Source organism: Rhincodon typus, chromosome 7, assembly GCF_021869965.1.
Source record: "Rhincodon typus isolate 14 chromosome 7, sRhiTyp1.1, whole genome shotgun sequence".
NCBI lineage: Eukaryota > Metazoa > Chordata > Chondrichthyes > Orectolobiformes > Rhincodontidae > Rhincodon > Rhincodon typus.
This window is the reverse complement of record NC_063338.1, coordinates 93,330,603-93,357,419: the sequence shown is the minus strand read 5'-3', so window position 1 is coordinate 93,357,419 and position 26,817 is coordinate 93,330,603. Positions and strand designations below refer to the sequence as shown.

General features: G+C 40.7%; 2 protein-coding genes across 2 annotated transcripts in view; both read left to right on the top strand.

Annotated features, from left to right (window-relative positions):
* The window catches only part of mnx2b (motor neuron and pancreas homeobox 2b), a 50,761-nt gene extending 29,678 nt beyond the window's left edge, over positions 1–21,083 (top strand). Inside the window, exons 2-3 of the mRNA XM_020518308.2 lie at positions 17,211–17,371; positions 19,820–21,083. Coding sequence (XP_020373897.1) covers positions 17,211–17,371; positions 19,820–20,092 — 434 coding nt within the window. The 3' untranslated portion in view covers positions 20,093–21,083. The remainder of the gene's footprint in view (positions 1–17,210; positions 17,372–19,819) is intronic.
* Positions 1–26,817, top strand: part of cfap65 (cilia and flagella associated protein 65) — a 405,073-nt gene that overhangs the window by 183,435 nt on the left and 194,821 nt on the right. The window lies entirely within an intron of this gene.

Genomic DNA, 26,817 nt, shown 5'->3' with positions numbered 1-26,817 from the left:
GAAGAATCTTAAACAAAAACTGAAAGAGCTGTGAATGCTGTAAATCAGAAACAAAAACAGAAATTGCTGTAAAAGCTCAGCAGGTGTGGCAGCATGTGTTGAGAGAAATCAGTTAATGTTTTGGGTCAAATTTTTCTTGCTCAGAATCCTTCCTGAAGAATCTTGTATGTTTCATATCACCTGTCTTATCAATCTTCTATGTCACCTCTTCTTTGTCTAAATTCCTAACTAACTCAACCTCTCATAAGACAATCCCACCATACCTGGGATCAGCCTAGGAAACCCTCTCTGGCCTGCCTCCGATGCCAATATATCTTTCCTCAGATAAAGAGCTCAAAACTGTTCACAGTATTCCAGTTTTAGCAAATTTCCATATTTTTAATGCTCCATTCCCTTTGAAATAATTGCCAACTTTCCATTTACCATCCCTGAGTGGGGCATCAAGGAACTTAAGCAAAACTGGAGTCAATGAGAAACAGGGGAAAACTGTTCACTGTTTGGAGTCACTCCTGGTACAAAAGAAAATGATTGGGGTGGTTGGAGGCCAGTCATCTCAGCTCCAGGACATATCTGCAGGAATTCTTCAGGATAGTGTCCTCAGCCCAACCATCTTCAGCAGTTTCATCAATGACCTTCCTTCCATCACAAGGTCAGAGGTGAGGGTGTTCGCTGATAATTGTACATGGTACAGAACCATTTGTGACTGCAGTCACTCAAGCAGTCTGTGTCCAAATACAGCAAGGCATAAACAACACACAGGCTTGAGATGATAAGTAACATTATCATTTATGCCATGCAAGTGCCACATAATGACCATTTCCACCAAGACAGAATATAACCACCTTCCCTTGATATTCAATGACATTACCATTGTTGACTCTCTTACTATGAACATTCTAGGTCTTATCATTGATCAGAAAATGAACTCGTCCCACTATATAAATAATATGGCCTCAGAGCAGGTCAGGAATTCTGTGGCAAGTAAAACAACTCCTAACTCCTCAAAGCTTTTCCACCATCAACAAACTGCAAATCAGAGGTATATTGGAATACTCTACACTACATACCACCTTGATTTGGAACAATATTATCTTCACCATCACTAGGTCAATATCCTCAAGCTCCCTCCCTAATAGAAATGTGGTTGCCCCTACACTACATAGACTACAGAGACTCAAGAGGACACCATCTTCACAAATGCAATTAGAGATGGCCAATAAATATTGGTCCAGCCACTGTTTATATCCTGTGAATGAATAAAAAAAGGAATTTTAAAAAATGCAAGATTTTGAAATGGTCCAAATACTATAGATGGAAGCATTAATACATCAAATAGCTAAATAAAGGCAGAATGAAGTTGGAAGCATCTTTAGCAAATCTGGCTACTGTAGCAGAGAACAGAATTGCAAAAGTAATAACTGGGAAGTGAATCCTAAGAATACCCAAGGCACCAGATGAAAGGTGCCTCAGGTGTGACTCCAAGTATCAGTCTCTGGTGAACTATCCAATGCGAGAGGTATGGTTCTCAAAATAACAAATTATGAATTATGAGGGAGAAGATATAGAGAATGAGGCATCTGAACAAATGTTACAAGACATAAGGAGTTTTAGTCCTGCAATGTGTTCATTCATTGTGGACTCCATTAATTGTGCAGTGCTAGATAGTGCTTGCTGTTCAACGATACCTGGAACAGATTGGTTACAACGTTATCATGATTTACTAAGTAGTGAGGACCAATGCAAGGTCAAGTGGATATAAAAACACTACTTGCTCTGGGGTTGGTGATGACAACATTTTGAGGTCATGAAAGAGAGTTGTAATTCCTTGTAAACTAGCTGGAGTAAACCATTTTATTAATACTGTTTTGTTCTCCAGTGAGATATCTGTGTTATTGAGCAAATCGTAGATGAAAAAAAAGCAAAAATGAAACTTGAAATAGTGCATAATGGAGGAATTATTTTTGGAAAATCAATTGAATTTGTATTTTACTCAGTTGGGATATTATTCAAACCTCTTAAAACCCAGTATTTCTGTAATCTTGCTATTTCGCTTCAGAGTGTTTGCTAAATGTTAATGGTATGAAGTGATAGGAGTCAATGAGAATAGAAACAAATTCTTTTTAAGTTACATGGGGAATTTTCTTACTGGGCTTGAGTTAGAATGAAAGTCCTGCTAAAACATGCAGGTCTGTTATGTAATTGTCATGGATCTAAGTATGGGACAATGACAGAAATAATTTCATTCAGCAGTTTGTAAATCCGATAATTATATCTAGTCTTTCTCCAGTTCATAGCAAAAAAAAAGAGTTATGGCAGAAAAGGTTACAAGAGATAGTAGGAACTGCAGATGCTGGAGAATCCGAGGCAACAAGGTGCAGGGCTGGATGAACATAGCAGGCCAAGCAGCATCATAGGAGCAGAGAGGCTGACGTTTCGGGCCTAGACCCTTCATCAGAAAAGGGGGAGGGGAAGGGGGTTCTGAAATAAATAGGGAGAGAGTGGGAGGCGAATAGAAGATGGATAGAGGAGAGGATAGGTGGAGAGGAAACAAACAGGTTGAAGAAGCAGGGATGGAGCCAGTGAAGGTGAGTGTAGGTGGGGAGTTAGGAAGAGGATAGGTCAGTCCAGGGAGGACGGACAGGTCAAGGGGGCGGGATGAGGTTGGTCAGTAGGAGATGGAGGTACGGCTTGAGGTGGGAGGAGGGGATAGGTTGGAGGAAGAACAGGTTAGGGAGGCAGGGACGAGCTGGACTGGTTTTGGGATGCTGTAGGGGGAGGGGAGATTTTGAAACTTGTGAAATCCACATTGATACCATTGGGCTGCAGGGTTCAGCCTTGTTGTCAAGGTTACAAGAGACATAGGTAGGGACTAGAGACTTGGGATGCTTGTGATGTTTCTGTCTGAGAATGGAGAGGAATTTTCCAATGGTAAATTCAGAAACATGAAAACATGAGGATCATGGTCATGAAAATCACAGCTGAAATTCCTCTCAATAATGGGTTCTTTGAAAGTAGTCATGCAGTGATTGTTGAAATGCTGCATAAAATTGTAGCTTATCAAACAGGCTGCAAGTTAACAACATGGATGCTTCATGCAAAGAATTCATTTCAGATTGTTGAAGACTCCTATGGAATATTTCTGAGGCAAAATCCCAAATTGATTTCTGTGCTGTGCACTAGTCCTCCTGCTCTTGAAGATACTGCAATTAGTCCACCTTTTCTTGTACACTTTTCATGTAGGAAAATGTGTTAAAATCCTGGAGAAAATTGAGAGAGCACTGAGTCATTGCATAAAATGACATTAGACTGAATTTAATCAGGAGATTGGGTGTATTAAAAACAGAGGTTTATAGAGAAAACCCTAGTAAGGTAATGGGTCATAAAGTCAATCCTTATCCAACATGGCATTCAAGCTAATAAAGTTCCTTCCTCATGATTAATCAGAATTAATTAGAAAAGTTTGGACCCTAAGCATCTGATAGAAGTAAAAAAGACACACAGAGTTACAGAGTCATAGATGTTTACAGCATGGAAATAGGTCCCTCAGCCATGTTGCCCAGTTTTCACAATTAACCTAGTCCTATTTTCCTGCGCTTGGTCCAGATCCCTCCATACCTATCCCATCCATGTACCTGTCCAAATGTTTCTTAACTGTGGGATAAAGGGTGAAAGATCCAGGAAAAACAAATTAAAATTTGGCTAAAAGTTCAGGAAGAAAGCAAGAAGTGAGGTGTAGGAACTGGCTGAAAAGAATGAAACAATGGAGAATAAGCAATGGGTATGCAAGTACTGATAAAGCATTTCGTAGTGACTCTTGTTTCAAGAAGTAATCAGTGACCAGAGAGAAAACTTCTGATACAGAAATATCACAATGGTTGCACCAAGAGACAAAGAAGTGCGAGTGCTTGAAGAGATTAGACAACGAAATAAAGGTCACAAAATAGTCTCAAAACAAAACTAGAAATGAGAAGTCCTCATAGTTGTGAAATTTTGGCACTTTCTTGAACATAAACTAATAAGAGAGGAAAAACAAAAGGGAGTTTGGTACTTAGAGAGCATTTGGAGTTTATGCTGAAGTACCAGATAAAGCAGAAACAAAAACGGAAATTGCTGGAAAAGCTCAGCAGGTTCGGCAGTGTCTGTGGAGAGGAATCAGAGTTAACGTTTCAGGTCAAGTGACCTTCTTCAGAAGTGTTCTTTGTCACAGAGGCGGATTTGTACTGAAAAAGGCTTTACAAATGAAACTAATAAACTAAATAAAGAAAGACTAGCTGTGAAGTGATTTGAAGAATGACTGTGTGATACAGAAATTAGAATGGGCTGTACCAGAGCAGGAACAGTAATTAAAAAATGGATTTAGCTCGTTTGCTGATTTATTCATGGGAGTGTAGATCAATTAACATAAAATCTGCATGTCTGCAGGGTGAAACCTTTCAGAGAGAAATGGTTCAGAAACTGCCCAAAGAGGCAACAGATGCAGGAGGGGATTAATGAAAACTAAACCGGGTTTGATTCCACCCTCGGGTGACTGTCTGTGTGGAGTTTGCACATTCTCCCCGTGTCTGTGTGGGTTTCCTCCGGGTGCTCCGGTTTCCCCCCACAGTCCAAAGATATGCAGGTTAGGTGGATTGGCCATGATAAACTGCCCATAGTGTTCAGGGATGTGTAGATTAGGTGGGTTATAGGGGGATGGGTCTGGGTGGGATGCTCTGAAGTTCGGTGTGGACTTGTTGGGCTGAAGGGCCTGTTTCCACACTGTAGGGATTCTATGATTCTATGATTCTAAACAAATGTGTCAATAGTCTGAAAGATATTTGTAAGGTGTGGGTGTTTTTGATGAAATCTGTTTTGCTGAAAATCAGATGCATCATGACAGAACCTGCAATGTTTCATTGGTATGAGAGGGGAAACTTTCAGGCACTTTCATGATGCACGTTTCTTACGGAGAGGCATTGCAGAATTTGAGAAATGTGTAATTCATAAGTTTAGAGTAGAATTCAAAACCAGGTAGTTAGGCTTGTGGGGTCTTTTAACTATATTGGTTTAGCTATTAAATAGGGTAGGTCTGAAATAACATGATACAACAATCCTATTTACAGAGTGTTGCTCCCATTCTGTTTAATACTATGATGGTCTTCATAGATAAATGTTCTATCAAAAGAAGAGACAGAAGAGATTGCTGTCTTCATGGCAGAAGTGAAGATGATAAATTAGTTCAAAATGAACTTTGATGGACACTTGAGTGATTTAAACTTACAGGGTTATGGAAAGAGAACAGGAAATGGAGACTGACTGGATTGTTCTCTCAAAGAGCTGGCATGGATTTGATGGGCTGAATGGTCTGCTTTTTCTTTGCTGTAATGACTCTATGGCTCAATCGAAAAGCTTGATTGATCAGTTGGGCAGTCAGACCAGACCAGATTCCAATTTTTGATACACTGGAGTTGAGAACTACCATGAAACAATGTCAAGTAGAGAATGTTTTAAGGTCAAATAAAATATTTTAAAGAAAAATCAGTCTGCAGAAATGTGTATTTCAGTTCCCACCCTGAGTTGACCCAAACAGCATACAATAAGTCATTTTTAGCGATGCCTCAGGTGTGAATCTTTCAGATGGATATTTGAGTGCTGGTGGCTTTGTAATATTTTCTACAGATGGATATAGAAAATGTTGTCCTTTCGATTGTGAAGCCAAGAAAATTGGAGGAATTGTGAAAAGTACTTTAGCTGCTTAAATGCTAGTTTCTGCGGAGTAAGTGAATATAGGATTCTACTTGGCAAAGATTTTAAGGTGATCATGTGACAATGAGTATGCTGAAGATAGCATGCCCTGGTGAAAATAATTGTTCACTGTGAGATAAGGAACACTTTATTAAAATTATGAGAATCGCTGAAGAAAGACACATTTTGTCAAAGTTCGAAGTCTTGCCCTCATCAGAACAATTCACAAGAATGCCAATTTAAGGGGGACACCAACAGCTAGGCTGTATGATAGCTAATCAGAGTCCATAATTTTTCCTATAGTGGAGGTAGCTATTACGAGGGGGCATATTTTTAAAGTGAGTGGAGGTAGATATAGGGGAGACGTCAGAGGTAGGTTCTTTACTCAGAGAGTGGTAGGGGCACAGAATGCATTTCTGGAGATGGTAGTGGAGTCGGCCTCATTAGGGGCATTTAAGCGGCCATTAGATAGGCATATGGATGATAGTATAAGGTAGGGGTGGAGGTTAGACAGACCTTAGGTTTAGGGTAAAAGTTTCTGCATAACATCATGGGCCGAAGGGCCTGTACTGTGCTATGTTCTATAATTAGCACTCTCCTTTTATACAGTACATATGTAGATATTCCCCTTAAATTGGTGTTTTTTTTTGTGAACTGTCCTGATGAGTGTAGGATGAAAAGCTTTGGCAAAATGTGCCTTTTTTCAGCTATACAGAAGTATGTAGGAAAAAGTCACAGACTGACCTTGCTGGTTTGGAAAAGATACTAGAGAGAAAGAAAATTTGAAAAGTTAATACGGACCATCAACTATTGGATTTTTTTGCACAAAGGTATGCAAACATAAATAAGTTTTTAAGCTCCAGGAGGAGAGGAATCTGCAATATAAGATGTACAGAATGAAGAGTTCTTTTTAGAATCCCTACAGCGCGGAAGTAGGCCATTTGATCCATCATGTCCACACCAATCCTCCAAAGAGCATCCCACCCTATAACCCTGCATTTCCCATGGCTAACCCATTGACCCTGCACATCCCTGTACACTACAGGCAATTTAGCACGGCCAATTCACCTAACCTGCACATCTCTGGACTATGGGAGGAAACTGGAGCACCCGGAGGAAACCCACACAGACACGGGGAGAACGTGCAAACTCCACACAGACAGTCACCTGAGGGTCGAATCAAATCTGGGTCCCTGTTGCTGTAGGGCAGCAGCGCTAACTACTGAGCCACCGTGCTGTCCTTATTTAGTTAGTTTTTAGAATTTGGGTTACACATAAAAACTCCAATTCTTATTTAAAAAGAGAGAAACTTATAGAGAGAATATATATCTCTTGTTATGTATTCACTTGTGGAAACTAAGAGCTGTTGGCTGGCCAGCATTTATTGCTTGTTTCTAGTTGCCCTTGAGCTGGTGGGAGTGAGCTGCCTTCTTGAACCGCTGCAGTCCATGTTCTGTAGGCAGACCCGCATTGCCCTTAGGGGTGGGAATTAGTTGTATAATAATTATATTTATTCATATATTAATTGTATTTAATTGTATGCATGTGGTAAGAATGAATTGGAAAGTCGCTTGCGGCTCGGTGTTAAACTTTTACTTGATAACTGTGAAATGCCGCAAGAGGTTTTCACTACATTAAAGACGCTGTATAGATGTATTGCTTTTGTGAGTAGTAAGCATGTTGACATTTAACAGGCTCTGACTGGTGTGGGCAGCAAATTCAAATACCACCATTTTGTGAATTAAAAGTATTCAGTGAAACAAAACACTAGCATCAGTAATGGTGACCATGAAGGGGATGGATTATTGTACAAACCCATCTGGCTCACTAATGTCCATCAGGGAATGAAATTTGCTGTCCTTTGTGATCTGGCCTATATGTGACACCAGATCAGTGTGTTTATTTTTTTGTATTTTCTATGAATAAAGTATATTTTTTTAAATAAAAAAAAAAAAATATGTGACACCAGATCACCTGTCTTGCGAACTAGCCTAACGAAGCATGAAGACAGCTCATCCACAATTCTAGAAAGCAATTCAAGACTGACAATAGCAAAGTCCACATCCCATGAACGAGGCAAAATAAATTAGTCTGATTTTTCTGAAGGCCTTAAGGACATATTGATCTGTCCCTTGCATGTCCATTGAGCATAGATCTGCACTATAGAGAGTAATGTCAGCACATGGTCTATTTTACCGTAAGACCATGAGATGTAGGAGCACAAGGAGGCCATTCAACCCATCAAGCCTGCTCTACCTTTCAATGAGGTCGTGGCTGATATAATAAACCTCAACTCCATTTTCCTGCCTTTTCACTACTTCACCTTTTCAACTCTTGATTCCCTTCCTGATTAAAAATCATGATATACTCACAACACAACTTCTACAGACTTCTATGGAAATGAATTCCGCGGATGCATTATTGTCTGAGAGGAGAAACGCCATACAAATGCCAGATGCTATATTTCAAATGGTCACATATAAAATCATTTATGTAGAAGGTGCTTGAAGGTTAACTTCACTGTTCAGTATACATAAAGGGTTTCCTATAGCTCTACATGTTATATAAGATTTGGTGTATCAGCCATTTGGTCACCTTTCAAATGTGACACAGAAATGGAACACATCAAAACTATCCTGATCAAATTATTGTTTACAGTAAATGAACCAAAAGCCATTATGCTTGGACTTGAGAAGGGCCTAGTCTACCTCAAATTAACCTGAAAGCTAAGGAATCTCAAAAATCTGAGTAATAGGTTAAGCAAGCATTCAAACTGCTATTTCAAGGTGCAAACTCCTGTGAATTTTTCAACTCACAGGGTGTTACCATCTGCCTATTATACAATTGAGCCATGGTGTTTTTGAATTTCAGTGCTGCAGCAGTCCCAGGTGTGTACAATTGGCTGATTGAATCAAAGAGCATGCTGCTTTGTTTATTGATAACATGCAGATTTCAGACCATCCTCAACCAGCCTGTGCTTGCAGAAGTCAAAGCAAAATGCCTACTGTTAGATGTGATTCTGTGATTGGGCAGCACTTGCTGAATAATCTGAACTGTGCTAATAGCCTCACTAAGAATTAATTCAAGATAACCACTCGAGCTTTTAATCTGGCTCATTTACATCTGCCAGAAGTGACATATTATCATACACAGTGACACATTCTCTGCAAACAAAAATAATATGCTAAAATCTTGGGCATCTTTCCAATTATGGAGTCATAGAGTCATACAGCATGGAAAAGACACTTCAGTCCGAACAGTTTGTGCTGACCATAATCCCAAATTAACCTAGTCCCAACTGCCTGCATTTGGCCCATATCCCTCCAAACATTTCTTATTCATGTACTTATGTAAATGCCTTTTAAATGTTGTAACTGTACCAACATCCACCACTTCCTCTGGAAGTTCATTCCACACACAAATCACTCTCTGTGTAATAAAATTGCCCCTCATGTCTTTTGTAAATCTTTCTCCTCTCACCTTAAAAGAATTCCCCCTAGTCTTGAAATCTCCCACCATGGGGAAAAGACACCTGCCATTCGCCTTGTCTATACCCCTTATTATTTTATGAACCTCTACAAAGTCACGTCTCAATCTCCTACGATCCAGTGAAAAATGTCCCAATCTAACCAGCCTCTCCTTATAACTCAAACCCTCCATTCCTGCAACATCCTGGTAAATCTCTTCTGAACCCTCTCCAGTTTAATAACATCCTTCCTGTAACAGGGAGACCAGAATTGAACACAGTACTCCAGAAAAGGCCTCACCAACATTCTGTACAACCTCAACATAATGTCTGGGATGCTGGGGAGCATATAGTGCCCCAGTACTTTTTGCATGGTGAAGCCACCGCCAACCAGAGTTGACTGACCAATAAATCAGCGCCTTTCTCCTGTGGCATAAATTTTTATGATTGTTTGAAAGCTGGCAGTCTTGCATTTGACCCAATGAGTGTATGACGAAAAGCTTCAGTTTTGTGCAATCTGTATATTTATAAAATATAGATTTCCTACAATCTCTCTATGATTTGGTCACTGTCTATTCCCTGTTACCACCTAATTGCTAACATATATTAATTGATGTTCCCAAGAGAATTGTTGGCATCTCTGCTGCCCTTGGTAATGTTTACAATGGTAACAAGTGTATGCCAATTCTATAAGTGTCAATCACAAATTGATGATTTATAAGCTCTGGTTATTTTGGGCAAATTCGAGCAGTTGTTTGATCAGCTCATCCCATCTTGTTAAAACGTGATGTGGCTATTTATATTTGTTCCTCGCAGAGACGATGCTCTTTGTAATATCTGAGGTTATCAATGCATTCTGTTCGCAATCGAAGTTGACAATTTCAGGATAAACATGCCCAGGGCTTTTGTGTTGCAGTGTAGCATTCCTATCCATGGGACAGAAGATCCAGGTTCAAGTCCCATCTGCCCCAAAGGTGTGCCTGGGTTTTTAAAAAATAGTATAATGAAAGTTCAGGGCCAGCGTCTCCCTCCTATACTGAAGAACAACCGGAGCAAGTCCAGGGAACCCTGGATATCAACGTACATCGAGAATTTGATAAAGAAGAAAGAAAGGAGCATATGTCATTTACAGTGTATTACAACTGGGGAGCCTCTTCAAAAATATGGTGAGTGTAGGGGGTTGCTTGGGAAAGAAATTAGGAAGGCAAAGAGGGAGCCAGGAAATATTGTAAGTATATTAACAGTAAAAGGACCATCGAGGAAAGAGTGGGGCCTATTAGAGACCACTGGGGCAACCCGTGTTTGGAGCCAGAAAATGTAGGTGCGTTCACAGAGGATAAAGACATTGTTGCTGTGGGTTTCAGTTGGGATGGTGAGGGTCTAGAATATGTTAAGATTAATAAGGAGGAGGTATGAGATATTTTTGCAGGCACAAAGGTACATAAATCGCTAGGGCCTGATGAAGTGTATTGCAGACTGCTATAGGAGGCAAGGGAGGAGTTTGCTGGGGCCCTGGTGGAGATATTTAATACAGGTAGTTCTCCTATAACATGATGGTTGCGTTCTTGCATGACCCCACTCTACAGAAAATCATGCTATAGAAAATCGCCACAGAAAATCACATTACAGGGAAATCACTGTAGAAAATCACTATACCTGTACAGCAGAAAGTTCACTTAATCCAAACAGCATCCACTGTTAATCAATCGCATTAAAGCCAATTCGTGTGAACAAAACATGCGTTAAGCAGAACTACCTTCATTGGCAGGGGAATTGAGTTTAAGAGCCATGAGGTCATGCTACAGCTCTATAAAACTCTAGTTAGACCACACTTGGAATATTGTGTTCAGTTCTGGTCACCTCATTACAGGAAAGATGTGGAAGCTTTAGGGATGGTGCAGAGGAGATTTACCAGGATGCTGCCTGGACTGGAGGGCAGGTCTTATGAGGAAAGGTTGAGGGAGCTAGGGCTTTTCTCATCGGAGTGAAGAAGGATGAGAGGTAACTTGATAGAGGTGTACAAGACGATGAGAGTCATAGATAAAGTGGATAGTCAGAGACTTTTTCCCAGGGCGGAAATGATTATTACGAGGGGGCATAATTTTAAGGTGATTGGAGGAAGGTATATGGGAGATGTCAGAGGTAGGTTCTTCACACAGAGAGTGGTGGGCGTGTGGAATGCGCTGCCAGCGGTGGTAGTGGAGTCAGATACTTTAGAGACTTTTAAGCGACTCTTGGATAGGCACATTGAAAATGTGGGGTATGCAGGGTAGATTGATCTTAGTAGGATAATAGGTTGGCACAACATCGTGGGCCGAAGGGCCTGTACTGCCCACTTCTAATAGTCATTTCAGCGTTTGTTCAATGTGGTTCCTTTGTTCAAGAATAGCAGCAGGAGCAGGCCAGGTAATTACAGACCAGTTAATCTGACATCAGTGGTATTGAAATTATTGGAAAAAATTCTGCAGGACAGGATTAAGCAATACTTGGAAAGGCAGGGATTAATCAGGGATAGTCAGCATGTTTTTGTTAGATGGAGAGCCTGTTTGACTAATTTAGTTTAGTTTTTGAAAATGTGACAAAATATATTGATGAAGGTAGTGCAGTTGCTGTAATTTACATGGACTTCAGTACAGCCTTTGACAAGGTCCCACATGGATGGCTGGCCAAAAGGTAAGAGCCCATGGGATCCAAGGCAAGTTGGCAAACTGGATCCAAAATTGACTTGCAAATAAGAAGCAAAGGGTAATGGTAGAGGGTTGTTCTTGTGATTGGAAGCATGTGAGCAGTGGTATACCACAGGGATCAGTGCTGGGACCCCTGCTGTTTGCTTTGTACATTAATGATGTGGATGAGAATGCAGGAGGTTTAATTAGTAAGTTTGCAGATGACACAAAAATTGGTGGTGTTTTTGATAGTCATGAGGTTGGTCTCAGGCTACAGTCTGATATTGATGAGCTGTTAAATTGTGCACAGCAATGGCAGGTGGGATTTAATCCTGCATTTTGGGAGGTCCAATCAGGGAAGGATATACACAATGAATGGTAGGTCCCGAGGGAGTAACTGAGGGACAAAGGGACCATGATGTACAAATCCATAGATCCCTGCAGGTGTTAGCACAGAGTGGTGGTGGTGGAGGTATACAAAATACTTGCCTTCACTTGCCAGAGCGTAGAATATAAAAGCAAGGAAATCTTGTCACAATTTTATAAAACATTATTTAGGCCACATATAGAATACTGTGTGCAGTTCTGGCTGCCATACTGTCAGAAGGATGTGATTGAACTGGAGAGGGTGCAGAGAAGATTCACCACGATGTTGCCTGGGATAAAAAGTCTTGGTTATGAGGAGAGACTGGATAGGCTGGGTTTGTTTTCCCTGAAGCAGAGGAAGCTGAGGGGGTTTCTGATTGACGTATACAAAATTATGAGAGGCACAGACAGAGTAGATCATGAGAATCTTTTCCCCATGGCTGACGTGTCTAAGACCAGAGCGGATAAGTTTAAGGTGAGGAGTAAGTTTAGAGCAGATCTGAAAAAAAAAAGTTTTCACCCAGAGGGTAGTAGAAATATGGAAAGTGTTGTCTTAGAGAGTGGTAGAAGCAGGTACTCCTGCAACATTTAAGAAGCATCTGGATGAACTCTTAAAATGCCAAGGCATAGTCGACTGTGGACAAATGCAGGTAAATGAGATTAATGTAGTTTGGTGTTGGGGTTGGTCGGCATAGACATAGTGAGCAGAAGGGCCTGTTTCTATGCTGCATGAGTCTATGACTATGGCTCCAAGGGGCTGAGTGTCCTAATCCTGCTCCTATTTCCCATGTGCTACATGGGGATTAGTTAACTGAGTTGGATGGTTAGGTTGTAGTGCAAAGTATTAGCAATAGTCTGGGTTCAATTCCTGCACTGACTGAAGTTACCATAAAGAACTTCCCTTTTCAAACTCTTGCCTCGGGCAAGGGTGAACCTCAGATTAAACCACCACCAATTACCTCTCTCTAGTGAAAGAACAGTTTGAGGGTCTGGTAGGACTGATAATAATCTAAACTTTCCAAGAGGTTGTAGGAGTCTTGTAGTCGGTTCTGATGTGCATCTAACATATGGTAGGGGGCCAGTGTGTTGGGGTGTACAGTTCTTGCCAGGCATCAGCAGACGAAGCTGTTAGGGTAACCATTGTTTGCAAAGACTCTGTATAAGTGTTCGTCTTCATGTTTGCACAACTCCGGGGTGGTGCAGTGAATTATTGCTCATTTAAACAGACTCTTGACACAGCTCTGTTTGTGGACGCTGGGGTGGTTACTGTTGTAATTCAGGATTTGGTCTGCGTATGTAGTCTTTCTGTATATGCTGGTGAGGAATTCACCATTGTTCGCTCGTTCCACCGTTACGCCTAGAAATGCGAGTTGATTGTTGTTCTCATCTTCCCTGGTGAACTTGATCCCAGTGAATATGCTGTTATTAAGGTGATGTGTTTTTTCTACCTTTGCTTGTTTAATGATCACGAAGATATCATCCACATATCCAACTCATAGTTTAGGCTGGATCTCGGGTTAGAAACACATCAGAACTGACTACAAGACTCCTACGACCTCTTGGAATAAGGATAGTATACAAACCAACGGCTACACTTTGCTAGTTACTCTCAAAGACAAAAGACCCCATACCCATAATAAGCAGGATAAATGTGATATATAAAATACCATGCAGCAACTGCTAGAAACACTACATAGGACAGACGGGCAGGAAACTCGCCACCAAGATACATGAACATCAACTGACAGCAAAACGGCACAATCAACTCTCCTTCATTTCAATACACTCCAACATAGAAGGACATCAGATTGACTGGGACAAAGTTACAGTATTAGGACAAGCGAGACAAAGACAAGCATGAGAATTTCTGGAGGCCTGGTTTTCAACCACCGATGCAATTAACAAACATTGAAATAGACCCCATCAACATACCACTACGGTACAAAACCAGAAACAAGACTGGCCACCATGGCAGACCAGACCATATAAGTTCAGAGTGGGACAGAACAACAGTGCTTCAACGGAGCTACACAGCATTGATGATGTCACATAGAAGGGAGACGAAACATTGGCATGAAAACCAGTCAGCTTGACGAATCTACCAACAACTCCGACTGCAACAGAGATACAGATCTTCATTAAAACATTAAACATTGGAGCGGTACCACCAACACTGCCCTCACAAGATCCTGCGAATCCACTGGGAATAATGATGCACCAACACCAGCATCCTCGGCCCGGCCAATATCCTCAGCATTGAGTCACTGACCACCTTGTTTGGCTGCAAGGGGCTGGACATGTTGTCTGTATATCCTACACAGGACTCCCCGAGCAGGTATTCTACTCCCAGCTCCGAAACAGCAGGAGAGCCCCAGGTGGGAAACGCCAGAGGAAACGCTTCAGTGACGTGCTCAAGGCCTCACTGGCAAAGTGCAGCATTCCAGTTGATACCTGGGAATCACTGGCCCAAGACCGTCCAAAGTTGAGGAGGACCATCCGGGAAGGCATCAAGCGCCTCGAGACTTGGAGTCGGGAAAAAGTGGAAGCCAGGCGAAAACAGCGAAAGGAGCGCGCTTGCCACACCAACACCACAGCCAACCCTTCCCACGGCCACCTTCTGTTCCAAGTGTAACAGATCCTGTGGAAACCGCATCGATCTGTACAGCCACCTACAGTCTCATCCCTGAGAGTGGAAGAGAGCCACCCACCTCTGTGAGGGACCACCAATGATGATGTCACAATGCTCCAGGCGGGGTCCAACAAGTGTCATGTACACAGCAAGCAGCAAAGAGATAAGGAAGGAAACTAACATCATAACAACAGGTTTTCTGGCCAGTTTCATATTATTTATTGTGGGAGCTTACTGTGGGAAAATTGGTTGACAGCCTCCTAAGTTACAACAGTGTCAACACTTCAAAGTGCACTTCACTAATGTTTCAGCATTTTGGGCTGTCCCCAGGTCAAAAAAGATGCTATATAAATCTGATCTCTCTGTGAGATGCTTTTTTGTGTCATTTATTCCTCTCCTAGCTCCTCAACAAATGTTTAAACTGGCTTCTCCCACTTTTAACTATAAAGGTTTTCACCTGGAGATCCTTTAACACTCACTAACTATTTGATTATCGATTGGTGTTATTTTGTGGGGTCAATAAGAAATTATCTACCTGCCCATCAATTTATGGTTTTGCTTAGGTTTTATAGCCAGGGAACAGGAAGGATTGATATAAAGGAATGTTTCATTCATGTAAATAAAACAAAGAACTGTGGATGCTGGAGATATAAAGCAAACACAAACAGGAATTGCTGGAGAAACTCAGCAGGTCTGACAGCATCCGTGAAGGGAAAGCAGAGTTAAGATTTTAGTGACTCTCATTCAGAACTGATAGCAGATAGTAAAAAGTGTTATTTGTGCTGATGACGGAGGGTGGTGGGGGCAAGAGGGAGCCCAGAAAGAGAGAAAGAGAGAGAGATAGAAGGATAGGCAGACAAAGGGATTGCATTCATTTCTAAGATAACAAGGTGTAGAGCTGGAGGAACACAGCAGGCCAAGCAGCATCAGAGGAGCAGGAAAGCTGACGTTTCGGGTCTGGACCCTTCTTGGCCAGCTGTGTTCCTCCAGCTCTACACCTTGTTATCTCAGATTCTCCAGCATCGCCAGTTCCTACTATCTCCAGTGTTTGTTTCCTTGATGTGTCACCCTACAGAATCGAACTGTATTTGTGAATATGTACATACATTTAAAAGTATTTTTTAAGAATATTTTGAAATAAGAAAAGCCTACACAGGAAGTGCTCTTAAACAAGATTGAAACATTCAAAATTCTGAGGCAAGATGACATGCTAGTTGTGGAAACATTGTTTCACCTTGTGGGAGAGTCTAGGACCAGAGGGCATAATCTCAGAGTAAGGGGTCATACTTTTGGGACAAAGATGAGGAGGAATTTCTATTGTCTGAGGGAGTGAATCTGTGGAACTCTTTACCACAGAGGGCTGTCAGGGTTGGGTCATTCAGTATATTCAAGGCTGAGGTAGACAGATTTTTAATCAGTAAGGGAACTGAGGATCACAGGGAAAAGAAGATGTAGGCCATTCAGCCCATCAAGTCTGCTCCGGCAGATCTGATAATCCTCAATCCCACTTTCTTGCCTTTTCCCCATAATTCTTGATTCCTTCCTGATTAAAAATCTGTCTACCTCAGTTTTGCAGAGGGCAGTTAAGAGTCAACAACATTGCTGTGTGTCTGAAGTCACATATAGGCCAGTCTGGCAGATTCCCTAAAGGACATTAGTAAACCAGATGGCTTTTTAACAACAATTGATGATACTTTCTTGGTCAGCATCACTAAGACAACCTTTCAATTTCATGTTTATGAATTGAATTCAACACCCGCTAGTTTCTATAATAAGATTTGAACCCATGTCCTTTAGCCTGGATTATAACCCAGTGACATTACTGCGATGCTATGGATTGGGCTGTAATTAAAGAGTTCTTGCATAAAAAAGACCATGGACTGAAACACCATACCATGGGGAGACTAAACAATCCCAAACCCAGCTTGCTGTACTCATATTGGCTGCAGTTTTCTACAATTGTGACCGTACGTCACTGGTTGCAAAATGCTTTGGGATGCCATGAAAAATATGCTTCCCCCTACAATGGGACAATTCTATATCGCGAAGACATTGTTTTAAAATTAGGGGCTACTTTTGTATGCTAGAGAATTTCTTCTCTCAGAGGATTATGGGATTGGAAACTCTCTGCCTCAGAATTCTGGGGACCATTGAATTATTTTAAAGGTGAAGGTTCTTGTTAGGTCAGGTAATCAAAGGTAATTAGGTAGTGAGAACATGGAATTCAAAGCACAAACAGGTTGTCCATGACCTCATTGAATTGTGAAGCAGCCTTGAAGTAGCTGAATGGTTCTTAAGTCATGTGCTTGTATGTATGATTGAAGCTGATCGGTAACTTTGATCATCTTTGTCTGCTTCACAGCTCAACCTCAGTCAGGACTGATGGGGAAATGCCGTCGGCCGCGGACTGCGTTCACCAGTCAACAGCTCCTGGAGTTGGAGAACCAGTTCAAGCTCAACAAATACCTGTCCAGGCCAAAACGCTTTGAGGTGGCCACATCCCTCATGCTGACTGAAACCCAGGTAAGGACGCAACCATAGACCAGTGCCATTCAGCCCATTGTACCAATGCTTGTGCTTTGAAAGAACTTTCCAATTAGTTCCCTGCTCTTTTGACATTGCCATGCAAATTATACACCTCTTGAGTATTTATCCAGTTCCCTGCTCTTTTGACATTGCCATGCAAATTAAACACCTCTTGAGTATTTATCCAGTTCCCTCTTTTAAAGTTGCTGTAAGAACATAACAAATTAGGAGCAGGAGTAGGCCATCTTGAGCCTGCTCTGCCATTCAATAAGATCATGGCTGATCTTTTCATCGACTGAGCTCCATTCACCTGCCCGCCCGCCATAACCCTTAATTCCTTCACTGTTCAAAAACCTATCTATCTTTGTCTTAAAAACATTCAATGAGGTAGCCTCTACTGCTTCAATGGGCCGGGAATTCCACAGACTGAATTTGCTACATTCAACGTTTCAGACTGAATTTTCCAGATCACACTCACGCACTTTTTTAAAAAAATAAAATTCTTTATCTACCTCTCCAGTTCCTTTGTCAATTTTGTTAAATTTCTATGCCCCTGGTCACTGAGATGAAAACAAAAATTGCTGGAGAAACTCAGCAGGTCTGGCAGCATCTGTGGAGGGACAAAGAGAGCTAACATTTCGAGTGCAAAATGACTTTTCTTCATAACTGCGCTAGTCTGACTCAAAACATTAACTCTATTTCTCTCTCCAGATGCTGCCAGACCTGCTGAGTTTCTCCAGCATTCTGTGTTTGTTTCAGGTTTCCAGCATCTGCAGGATTTTGCTCTTATCCTTCTGATTACTGTTCTTCCTGCCACCAGTAGCAGTTTTTCCATCTTTACTACATCAAAACACTTCATAATTAATATAATTAACTAATGTCCATTAATTCTACAAGATGTACTGCAGAAATTCACCCAAGATCTTTAGACAGCACCTTCTAATGCAAATTCCCCTCCAAGCCATTCACCATCCTGACTTGGAAATATATTGCTGTTCTTTCTGTGTCATTGGGTCAAAATCTTGGAACTTCCTCCCTAGCGGTATTGTGGATTTACCTACTCCTGCTCCTAGTTCTTATGTTCTCCCTTCCTACCCTTTCTTATTTCTGTAGTTGTTGCACTGTCCTCAGTGGGCAGCACTTGTCAATTGTTCATTTAATCAGTGAAATGGGTGATTGATGATGTGTGTCAAAATACAAATGATAGCCACAAAGTTATCATTGATTATTGTAAACATCCATCAGGGTCAGTAATGTCCTTTACGGAAGCAAATCCACTGGATCTTTCCCTGTCAGGCCTGGACATGACTCCAGACTCACAGCAAGATGGTTGACTCTTAATTACCTTCATTAATAACATTCAGTTCAAGGGTAGTTCAGGATGCCAAATGGTCAGCCTTGCCCATGTCCCATGAATTAATGACAAATTAACTGCTGTGGATTTTTGTATCTTTGAATCCTAAAAAGATTGTAGCACTGAAAGAGGCCACTTGGCCCATCATGTCTGTTCTGGCCAATCAAGGAGCTACCCATTCTAATTCCCCTTTGCAGCATTTGCGCGATAGCCTTGCAAGTTACTGCACTCAGGTTGCACTCAGGTCCATAAGATACCTTTTTTGGGAAGTTTATTGCCCAAATAGGGACGTGCAACAAATGCTGGTCCTGTCTTAGATGGCCCCACCTCCCGAAGGAACAAACAAAAAATAATTACATTGAAAATGCAACATAAACACAGCGAGTAGTTGGAGTCTGGAATGCACTGCCTGGGAATGTGGCACAGGTAAGTTCAGTTGAAACATTCAAAAGGGCATTGAGTGATTCTTTCGATAGAAATAGTGTGTGGAGAAAAAGCAGGAGATTGGCTTGGGGTAATATTTGTTTCAATAGCTGGTGTAAGCTTGATGGGCTGAACAGCCTCCTTCCATGATGGAACCATTCTGTGATCTTGTAAATGGCAAGTTGGGCTAAACATAGAAAATAGGAGCAAGAGTAGGCCATTTGAACCTGCTCCACCATTCAATCTGATCCCAGCTGATCATCCAACTCCCCTGTTCCCGTCTACGCCCAATACCCTTTGATCCCTTTAGGCCTAAGAATGATACTTAACTCCTTCTTGAAAACATTCAATGTTTTGGCCTCAACCACTTTCTGTGGCAGAGAATTCCACAGGTTCACCACTCTAATGATATGATCCTCATATCAGTCCTAAATGACCTACCCCGTACCCTTAGACTGTGACCCCTGGTTCTGGACTCCCCGGTCATCGGGAACATTCTTCCTGTGTTTACCCTGTCTAGTCCTGTGAGAATTTTATTAGTTTCTATGAGATTCCCTCCCTTATTCTTCTAAACTCCAGTGAATATAGTCCTTACTGATCCAGTCTTTAAGGAGAGTCCAACTTGTAAGACCATTGAATTATTCTCTCTCTCTCTTAATCTCACTCAGGTAAAAATTTGGTTCCAGAACCGAAGGATGAAGTGGAAAAGGAGTCGGAAAGCCAAGGAGCAGGCAGCGCAGGAGGCGGAGAAGCAGCGAGCTGGAAAATACTCAGACAAGGCGGCAGGGGGTGAGAGCAGGTCGGAGTCAGAGAGTGTGGATTTCAACAGCCACAGCACAAAATTCCTGCAGTGCAGCACAGAATTAGGCTACACCTCCAACAGCTCCTGTTCGGAAGACGAAGTATCTCGGAAGGAGGTACAAATCGCGTCAACTTTGTGAACCGAGTTGGATGCAAACTTCATGCAACTTCCTAAACTTTGTTCTTTTTCCCTGGTCTCAAAGAAAAGTTGCACTCCTCTGCAACACTGGGCCTTAGTGCCTGCCCTGTTCGTCTCTGTCACTATCTCTCTTTCCCTGTCTCCTGGTCCTGCAAACGTACTGAAATTAGTTTTTAATTTAGTAAACAGGAAGAGACCAAAGACTTCCAAGACTTCTTCAAACGCAAAGAAACTGAACAAACAAACAAAATATTGAAGAGGCAGCACCTGATTTGCCAGGCACTTGAAGATTATATTGTACTGAAACAGTTAATTTAATTTATTTTTTATTTTTGTCATATTTAATGTGAATTATTCTTTATATTATATTTTGGAAAGAAATCTCCGGTTCCATGAAAGTTGCTCTTCTGAAGATTTGAAGGGACAAAAACCAGGAGTGTTTAAAAAATCAAAAATGGGACACTTTGAAATCGGTGGGGTATCTTGAAAAGGGGGGAGAGAAAGGACAATTTCAAAGACATTGTCATGTGTTTTTCTTAATTTATTCAAATACTGTGAACTTTAAATGTTAATTGGCCCAGTACATTTCTCTACTTCTGTTTTACATTATCCTGCATCCAGAAAAAAAAAGTGCTGGCAGATATTATAGAGTATTAAACATGTGTGTGTGTGTACTCTTGCATGCAGGAGTGTACAGTGTGTATGTGTGAGTGTGTGGATCTGTGTGTCTCTTTTAGCAGCTGCACTAAGGGTAAGGGTATCAGCAATTTGGAGCTCTTAACAGTAAATTAGAAGTCTCCTTTATGATTTGAACTGAACCAGCCACATTCCCTCCGTGGAGTGGCAAAAATACAGTGTTTGTCTGTCTGTCCGTCTGTTTCGGGGCTTCTTGCCTTTGTCTTTGGATTCTTGTCTGTGATGTCCTGATCTTTGTACAAAGCAAATGCTTGCCGCGCTTTAAATGTGAATATTAAACAGTATCATGTTCTGTATAACAAGGTAATGTGACTTTAAAAGCAGCATCACTTCCCCAGGTATGTAGTCACGTCTGACACACTGTGCATAGCAACATGAATAAACCATTCTGCCCCTTGAGTCTGTTCTGCTTATAGATCACATGTCCCGACCCCATCACTCACCTTACCGTCACAAAAATCTAGCTATTTCAGTCTTTGAAACTTTGATCCTCAGCATTCAAAAAGCCTTTTGATTTCCAGCGCACACCACATGCCTATTTTTCAATTGAATTCCTCAGCAGCTTTGCTTTAATTTTAAAATTGCGCTCCCTTGACCTGGATATACCCACCAAAGGAAATCATTTCTCTGTACTCAGACTATGGAGGAAGTGGAGCGAGTCCATTTTTAACCACAATTAATAACAAGCAGCCAAAGAGCGTAGGAGACTAAGGGGAGGATCTTATAGAAGTGTATCAGATCATGAGAGGCATGGGTAGGATGAATGTACTCAGTCTTTTTCCCAGGGTTGGGGAATATAGGACTAGAGGGCATCAGTTTAAGCTAAGAGGGGAAAGAATACCTGGGAACCTGAGGGGCAATGTTTGCATACAGACGGTGGTACGCAACTGCCAGCAGAAGTGGTTGAGGCAGGTAAATTAACAACATTTAAAAGGCATTTGGATGAATACATGGATAGGAAAGGTTTAGAAGGATATGGGCCATGTGCAGGGAAATGGGATTAGCGTGGATGGACATTTTGGTCGTCATGGACCCATTTGGCCCAAAGGGGCTGACTCCGTGCTGTAGGACTCTATGACTCCATGACTCTAGATGATGAAGGGCCAACTGGTGCAGCAAAGCTGATACTTCTAATGTGGAGCTACTGCTGCCTAGGATCTCTTATGATCTCAGCTGATGCCAATACTGGACAAGTCATATCCCAGAGTGAAACCTTCATAATACTTCCACACAGAGAAAAAAACAAACAGTACCTTTAAGAGATATTTCATGGTGTGTTATAACTTTTTCTTCTCACTATTTTTGTTTTACTAATACAGATTTCACTTTGACAGGAACGATATATGTGCATTAAATACGCAAGAACTTTTCATAACAATCATATTCTATTCAAGTCCATTTTGATTACATTTATTTTCCTCCATATTTGTTCTTGACAAAGCATGCACTATGATTTTGCCTCTTTTTGCTACATGAGTGATTGTCAAACTATATGGTGTAACATTAAACTCCACCAAAACAAAACTCAAAACTCAAATGTTTTCCATGAAACCTTTCTAAGAGAGTTAATGGATTAAAATAAGTCTCTGTAGAATTATTGAATGTACAGACATCAAAAAGTTGAAGAGTTAACACCAAACTCTCTTTTCCCAGGGTTGAATTTTTTTTCCGGCAAGAATTTAGTTTGTGACAAAAATAACTAACTGGTCATTCAATCCCCATTTTATCCTTCTGTGACAACACTGCACCAATACTAACACTGCTGGCATTGAGATTCCAGACTAAAATCCGGCTTGATAGATCATATTTAGTTTTTTTTATGTGATGCAGCATTTGTTCGCTGAAACAAGAGCATACAATGTTACAGATTTGGGTTTAACAAGAAAACAGCTGCTCATTACATAAAAGAAATGAAGATGGACTAGAATAAACCAAGCTATTTACATAAAACACAATTTGAAAGATCTCAAAACAGTAAAAATACAATCCCATCTATTCCCAACACCATCAATTTACTTAAATACCAGAGAGTTCAAGATATTTCAAACCAAACATTCACATGGAGGTAACCTATCCTCTAACTAACTCCTTTCTCCACAAGAAATTCTCTTGCGTCTAAATTCAACCAGGATTTTGGTAAACCGAAACTAAAACCTTTCCAACTTCTAGGTTCTACCTTTAAGCAAAACAAACTTAATTGCTGATTGCACTAAACTGAAAGCAAGCTATTTCCATGTTTATTTTATGGGGAGGTGATGGTCTAGTAGCATTATCGCTGGGCTGTTAATCTAGAGACCCAGATAATGTTCTGGGGACCCAGGTTTGAATCCTGCCACTTCAATAAATATTTGGAATTAAGAGTCTAATGATAACTGTGAATCCATTGCTGATTGTTAGGGGAAAACACCCATCTGGTTCACTAATTCTCTTTAAGGAAGGAAACTGACATCTTTACCTGGTCTGGCCTACATGTGACTCTAGCCCTGTAGCAATGTGGTTGACTCTTAACTGCCTTGTGGGCAACTAGAGATGGGCAATAAATGCTGCCTAGCCAGTGATGCTTTTGTCTCATGAACGAATAAAAAGAACTCTCATAATGCAAATGCAGTCCCATTATCACTAAGCTTTTTGGAGTCGATCAAGCAATTCTGTCAAATGGTGACTTATAGGCAGGGTGGTTAAGAAAACGTTTAGCACGCTTTCCTTCATTTCTCAGTCCTTTGAGTATAGGAGTTGGGAAGTCATATTGAGGTTGTGCAGGACATTGGTGAGGCCTCATTTGGAATACTGCACCCAGTTCTAGTCGCCCAGTTATAGGAAGGACATTATTAAGCTGGAGAGGTTCAGAAGAGATTTACCAGGATGTTGCTGGGTATGGCAGATTTGAGTTATAAAGAAAGGATGGATAGGCCAAGACTTTTTTTACTGGAGCATAGGAGATTGAGAGGTGACCTTATAGAAGTTTATAAAATAATGAGGGGTATAGATCGAGTTAATGATAGTTGTCTTTTCCCTAGCATAGGGGATTTCAAGGTTAGGGGCCACATTTTTAAGGTGAGAGGAAAGAGATTTTAAAAAAGACATGCAGGGCAAATTGTTTACACAGAGGGTGGTTCGCATGTGGAATGAGCTTCCTAAGGAATTGATAGATGTGGGTACGATTGCAATTTTTAAAAGACATTTGTATAAGTATATGAATAGAAAAGGTTTGGAGGGATATGGGCTAGGAGCAGGCAGATGCGACTATTTCAGTTTGGGATTATGTTTGGCATGGACTGGTTGGACCGAAGGGTCTGTTTCCGTTCTATATGACTCTATGACTCTATAACTGTTCCTCCCATGGTTAAAAACAATCAAATCATCACTATAAACCATATAGTTACATAGTCCTTCAATGTCTTTATTGGTTCATCTTGAAATGTAACTGTTGCATTTTTCTTTTCAAACAACGTGAGTTAACATTGATAGAGTCCATCCAGTGTTACAAAGGCCAATATTTCTTTGGCCTTATCACTCAAAGAACAATACAGCACAGGAACAGGCCCTTCGGCCCTCCTAGCCTGCGTCGACACATTTTGCTCTTCCATACTAAAACTGTCTTCACTTACAGGATCCATATCCCACTATTCCCTTCCTATTCATGTATTCATCCAGGTGCTTCTTGAAAGCTGTTATTGTGTCAGCTTCCACCACCTCCTCTGGAAGCGTATTCCAGGCACTCTCCCCACTTTGTGTGAAAAACGTGCCTCGCACATCTGTTTTAAACTTAAACTAAAAGGAACTTGATCTGGAAATTTCAATTCCTTTTAGTAAGTCAGTTTTTGTGATGAGTCATGCGCCAATTTATTCGATGCAGCCTTCCAATTTTGAAGTAGGAAATGAGTCCCCTTTGTTACTACATTGTCTTTGACATAATCAATGTAGCGTCTTTGTAATTCATTTGGTTTCAGTGGTATCACTATAGGTGACCTCCAGCTACTATCACTTTGTTCAATAACGTTATTTTCCATCATGAATTTAATCTCTTCCCTCACTTGGGCTTCTTTCTGGATTGAGTCTGTAAAGATGTTGTTTTATAGATAACACATCTCCACATTAACATGATGAACAGTCAAAATCAGTTTCTGGTCTATTCTGGAATGCTTAAAAAGTCACTTTGATAATTTTTTGGAAGATAGAACATGATGCTATTAAACTTCATGTACGTCTGTATTATCCAGTTTGAATTTTCAATTTCTGTTCATTCTCCACTTTCTCAACTTTAAGTATAATTTTTCCTTCATATTGTGTCTCTTCACCATGTTAATATAACATCCTCTCTGTTAATTTTTTTTCCTGTCAGGTATACACTCTACCTAATTTACATAATTGAGTTTCTGTTGATTTGACAAGGTCTCTCGATCTCGCAATTAATGTTGCCCCAGAGATAGGTAACAACTCAAGTCCCTTGTCTGCAATAAAATATGAACTTTAGTTTTTTATCGTCTGCTCTAGTTTTCATTGTTTCTTGAGCACCCTTAAAATGTTTTTTTTAGCCAATGCCAAATGCTTTATTCAATTTCTCTCTGAAACTGGAAACATAGGCTGTAAATGTAGTCTTGGAGCTTTGGTTTATTAATTTTCCTTCAATCAATATTTAATCCTTTCACCTCATGTCCGTATATTAGTTCAGAAGAATTGAATTTTGTGGCCTCATTAGAAGCATTCCTAATGGCAAATAATAATAAAGCTATTTATTTATCCCAAACAATATGATATTACTGACAACAAGTTTAATCATGGTTTTCAAAGTTTTAATGCCACCTTTCCAATGCACCTTGAGATTGTGAGTGATAAGCAGAAGATATAAATTATTCTCAAGCATATAAAAGTTTCCTTGAATAGTTGTGACATAAAATTTTAATCTTGATCTGATTGTATTTCTTTGGACAATTCATACCTTGTGCATCAAACTGAACTGGTTTTTACTTGACCACTTTTTCAATAATTTTTCCTAAAGGCTCTGCTTCAGGAAATATTGTGGGAACATCTATATTTGTTAAAAAAATACAAGTTCCCATCCCAGCTTTTAGGCAGGGATTGTATTTTCTTTATTTCTTTCACAGGATGAGGGCATCACTGGCTAGGCAGCATTTATTGCCCATCCCTAATTGCCCAGAAGGCAGTTAAAAGTCAACCATATTACTGTGGATCTGGAGTCACATGTAGGCCAGACAAGGTAAAGATGGCAGTTTCCTTCCCTAAAGGGAATTAGCGAACCAGATGGGTTTTCCCCAACAATTGACAATGGATTCACAGTCATCATTAGACTTTTAATTCCAGATATTTATTGAATTCAAATTCCACCATCTGCCATGGTGGGATTCAAACCCAGGTCCCCAGAACATTATCTAGGTCTCCAGATTAACAGTCCAGCGATAATACCACTAGGCCATTGCCTCCCCATAATCTATTAAGACACTGCCAAACAGTTCTTCAAACTCTGGTATCAGAATTAAAGTTTAATTGATGTTTGATGTTTTTCCACTACTTGACTGGTAAAATTTCATTAAATGTCTGGTAAAATATGATCACATCTTTACGTAAAAAGTTTAAAGTCACCATAGTCTTACCAGACTGTAGGGTTGCTCTCTCACTGGAGAGAGACAACTAGTGATGGTTTAACCAGAGGGTCACCATACCTCAGGTGGGGTGAGTGGAGGGGTTGTTTGAAGAAGGAGAGCTCTTCATGGTAACCTCAGCTGATGCAGGAACTGAACCCACCCATCACAAACCAGACAACCAAGCGAATCAACCTCCTAACATTGTAATCCTTACCAATAAAAATGCTTTACTTTTTTTTAACCAGTATTTTCCTAATACCTAAGTGACCTACCATTGGAATCTTGTGAGGGATTTGTAAAATTTCATTATGATATTCAGATGGAACTACCACTATCATAGATCACTGCTCATGTTTCCGTATTTGAGGTGGCCTCCACTTCCTCATTAGTGTTTTGTCTTTTAAGCAATAATACGCAGGTATTATTT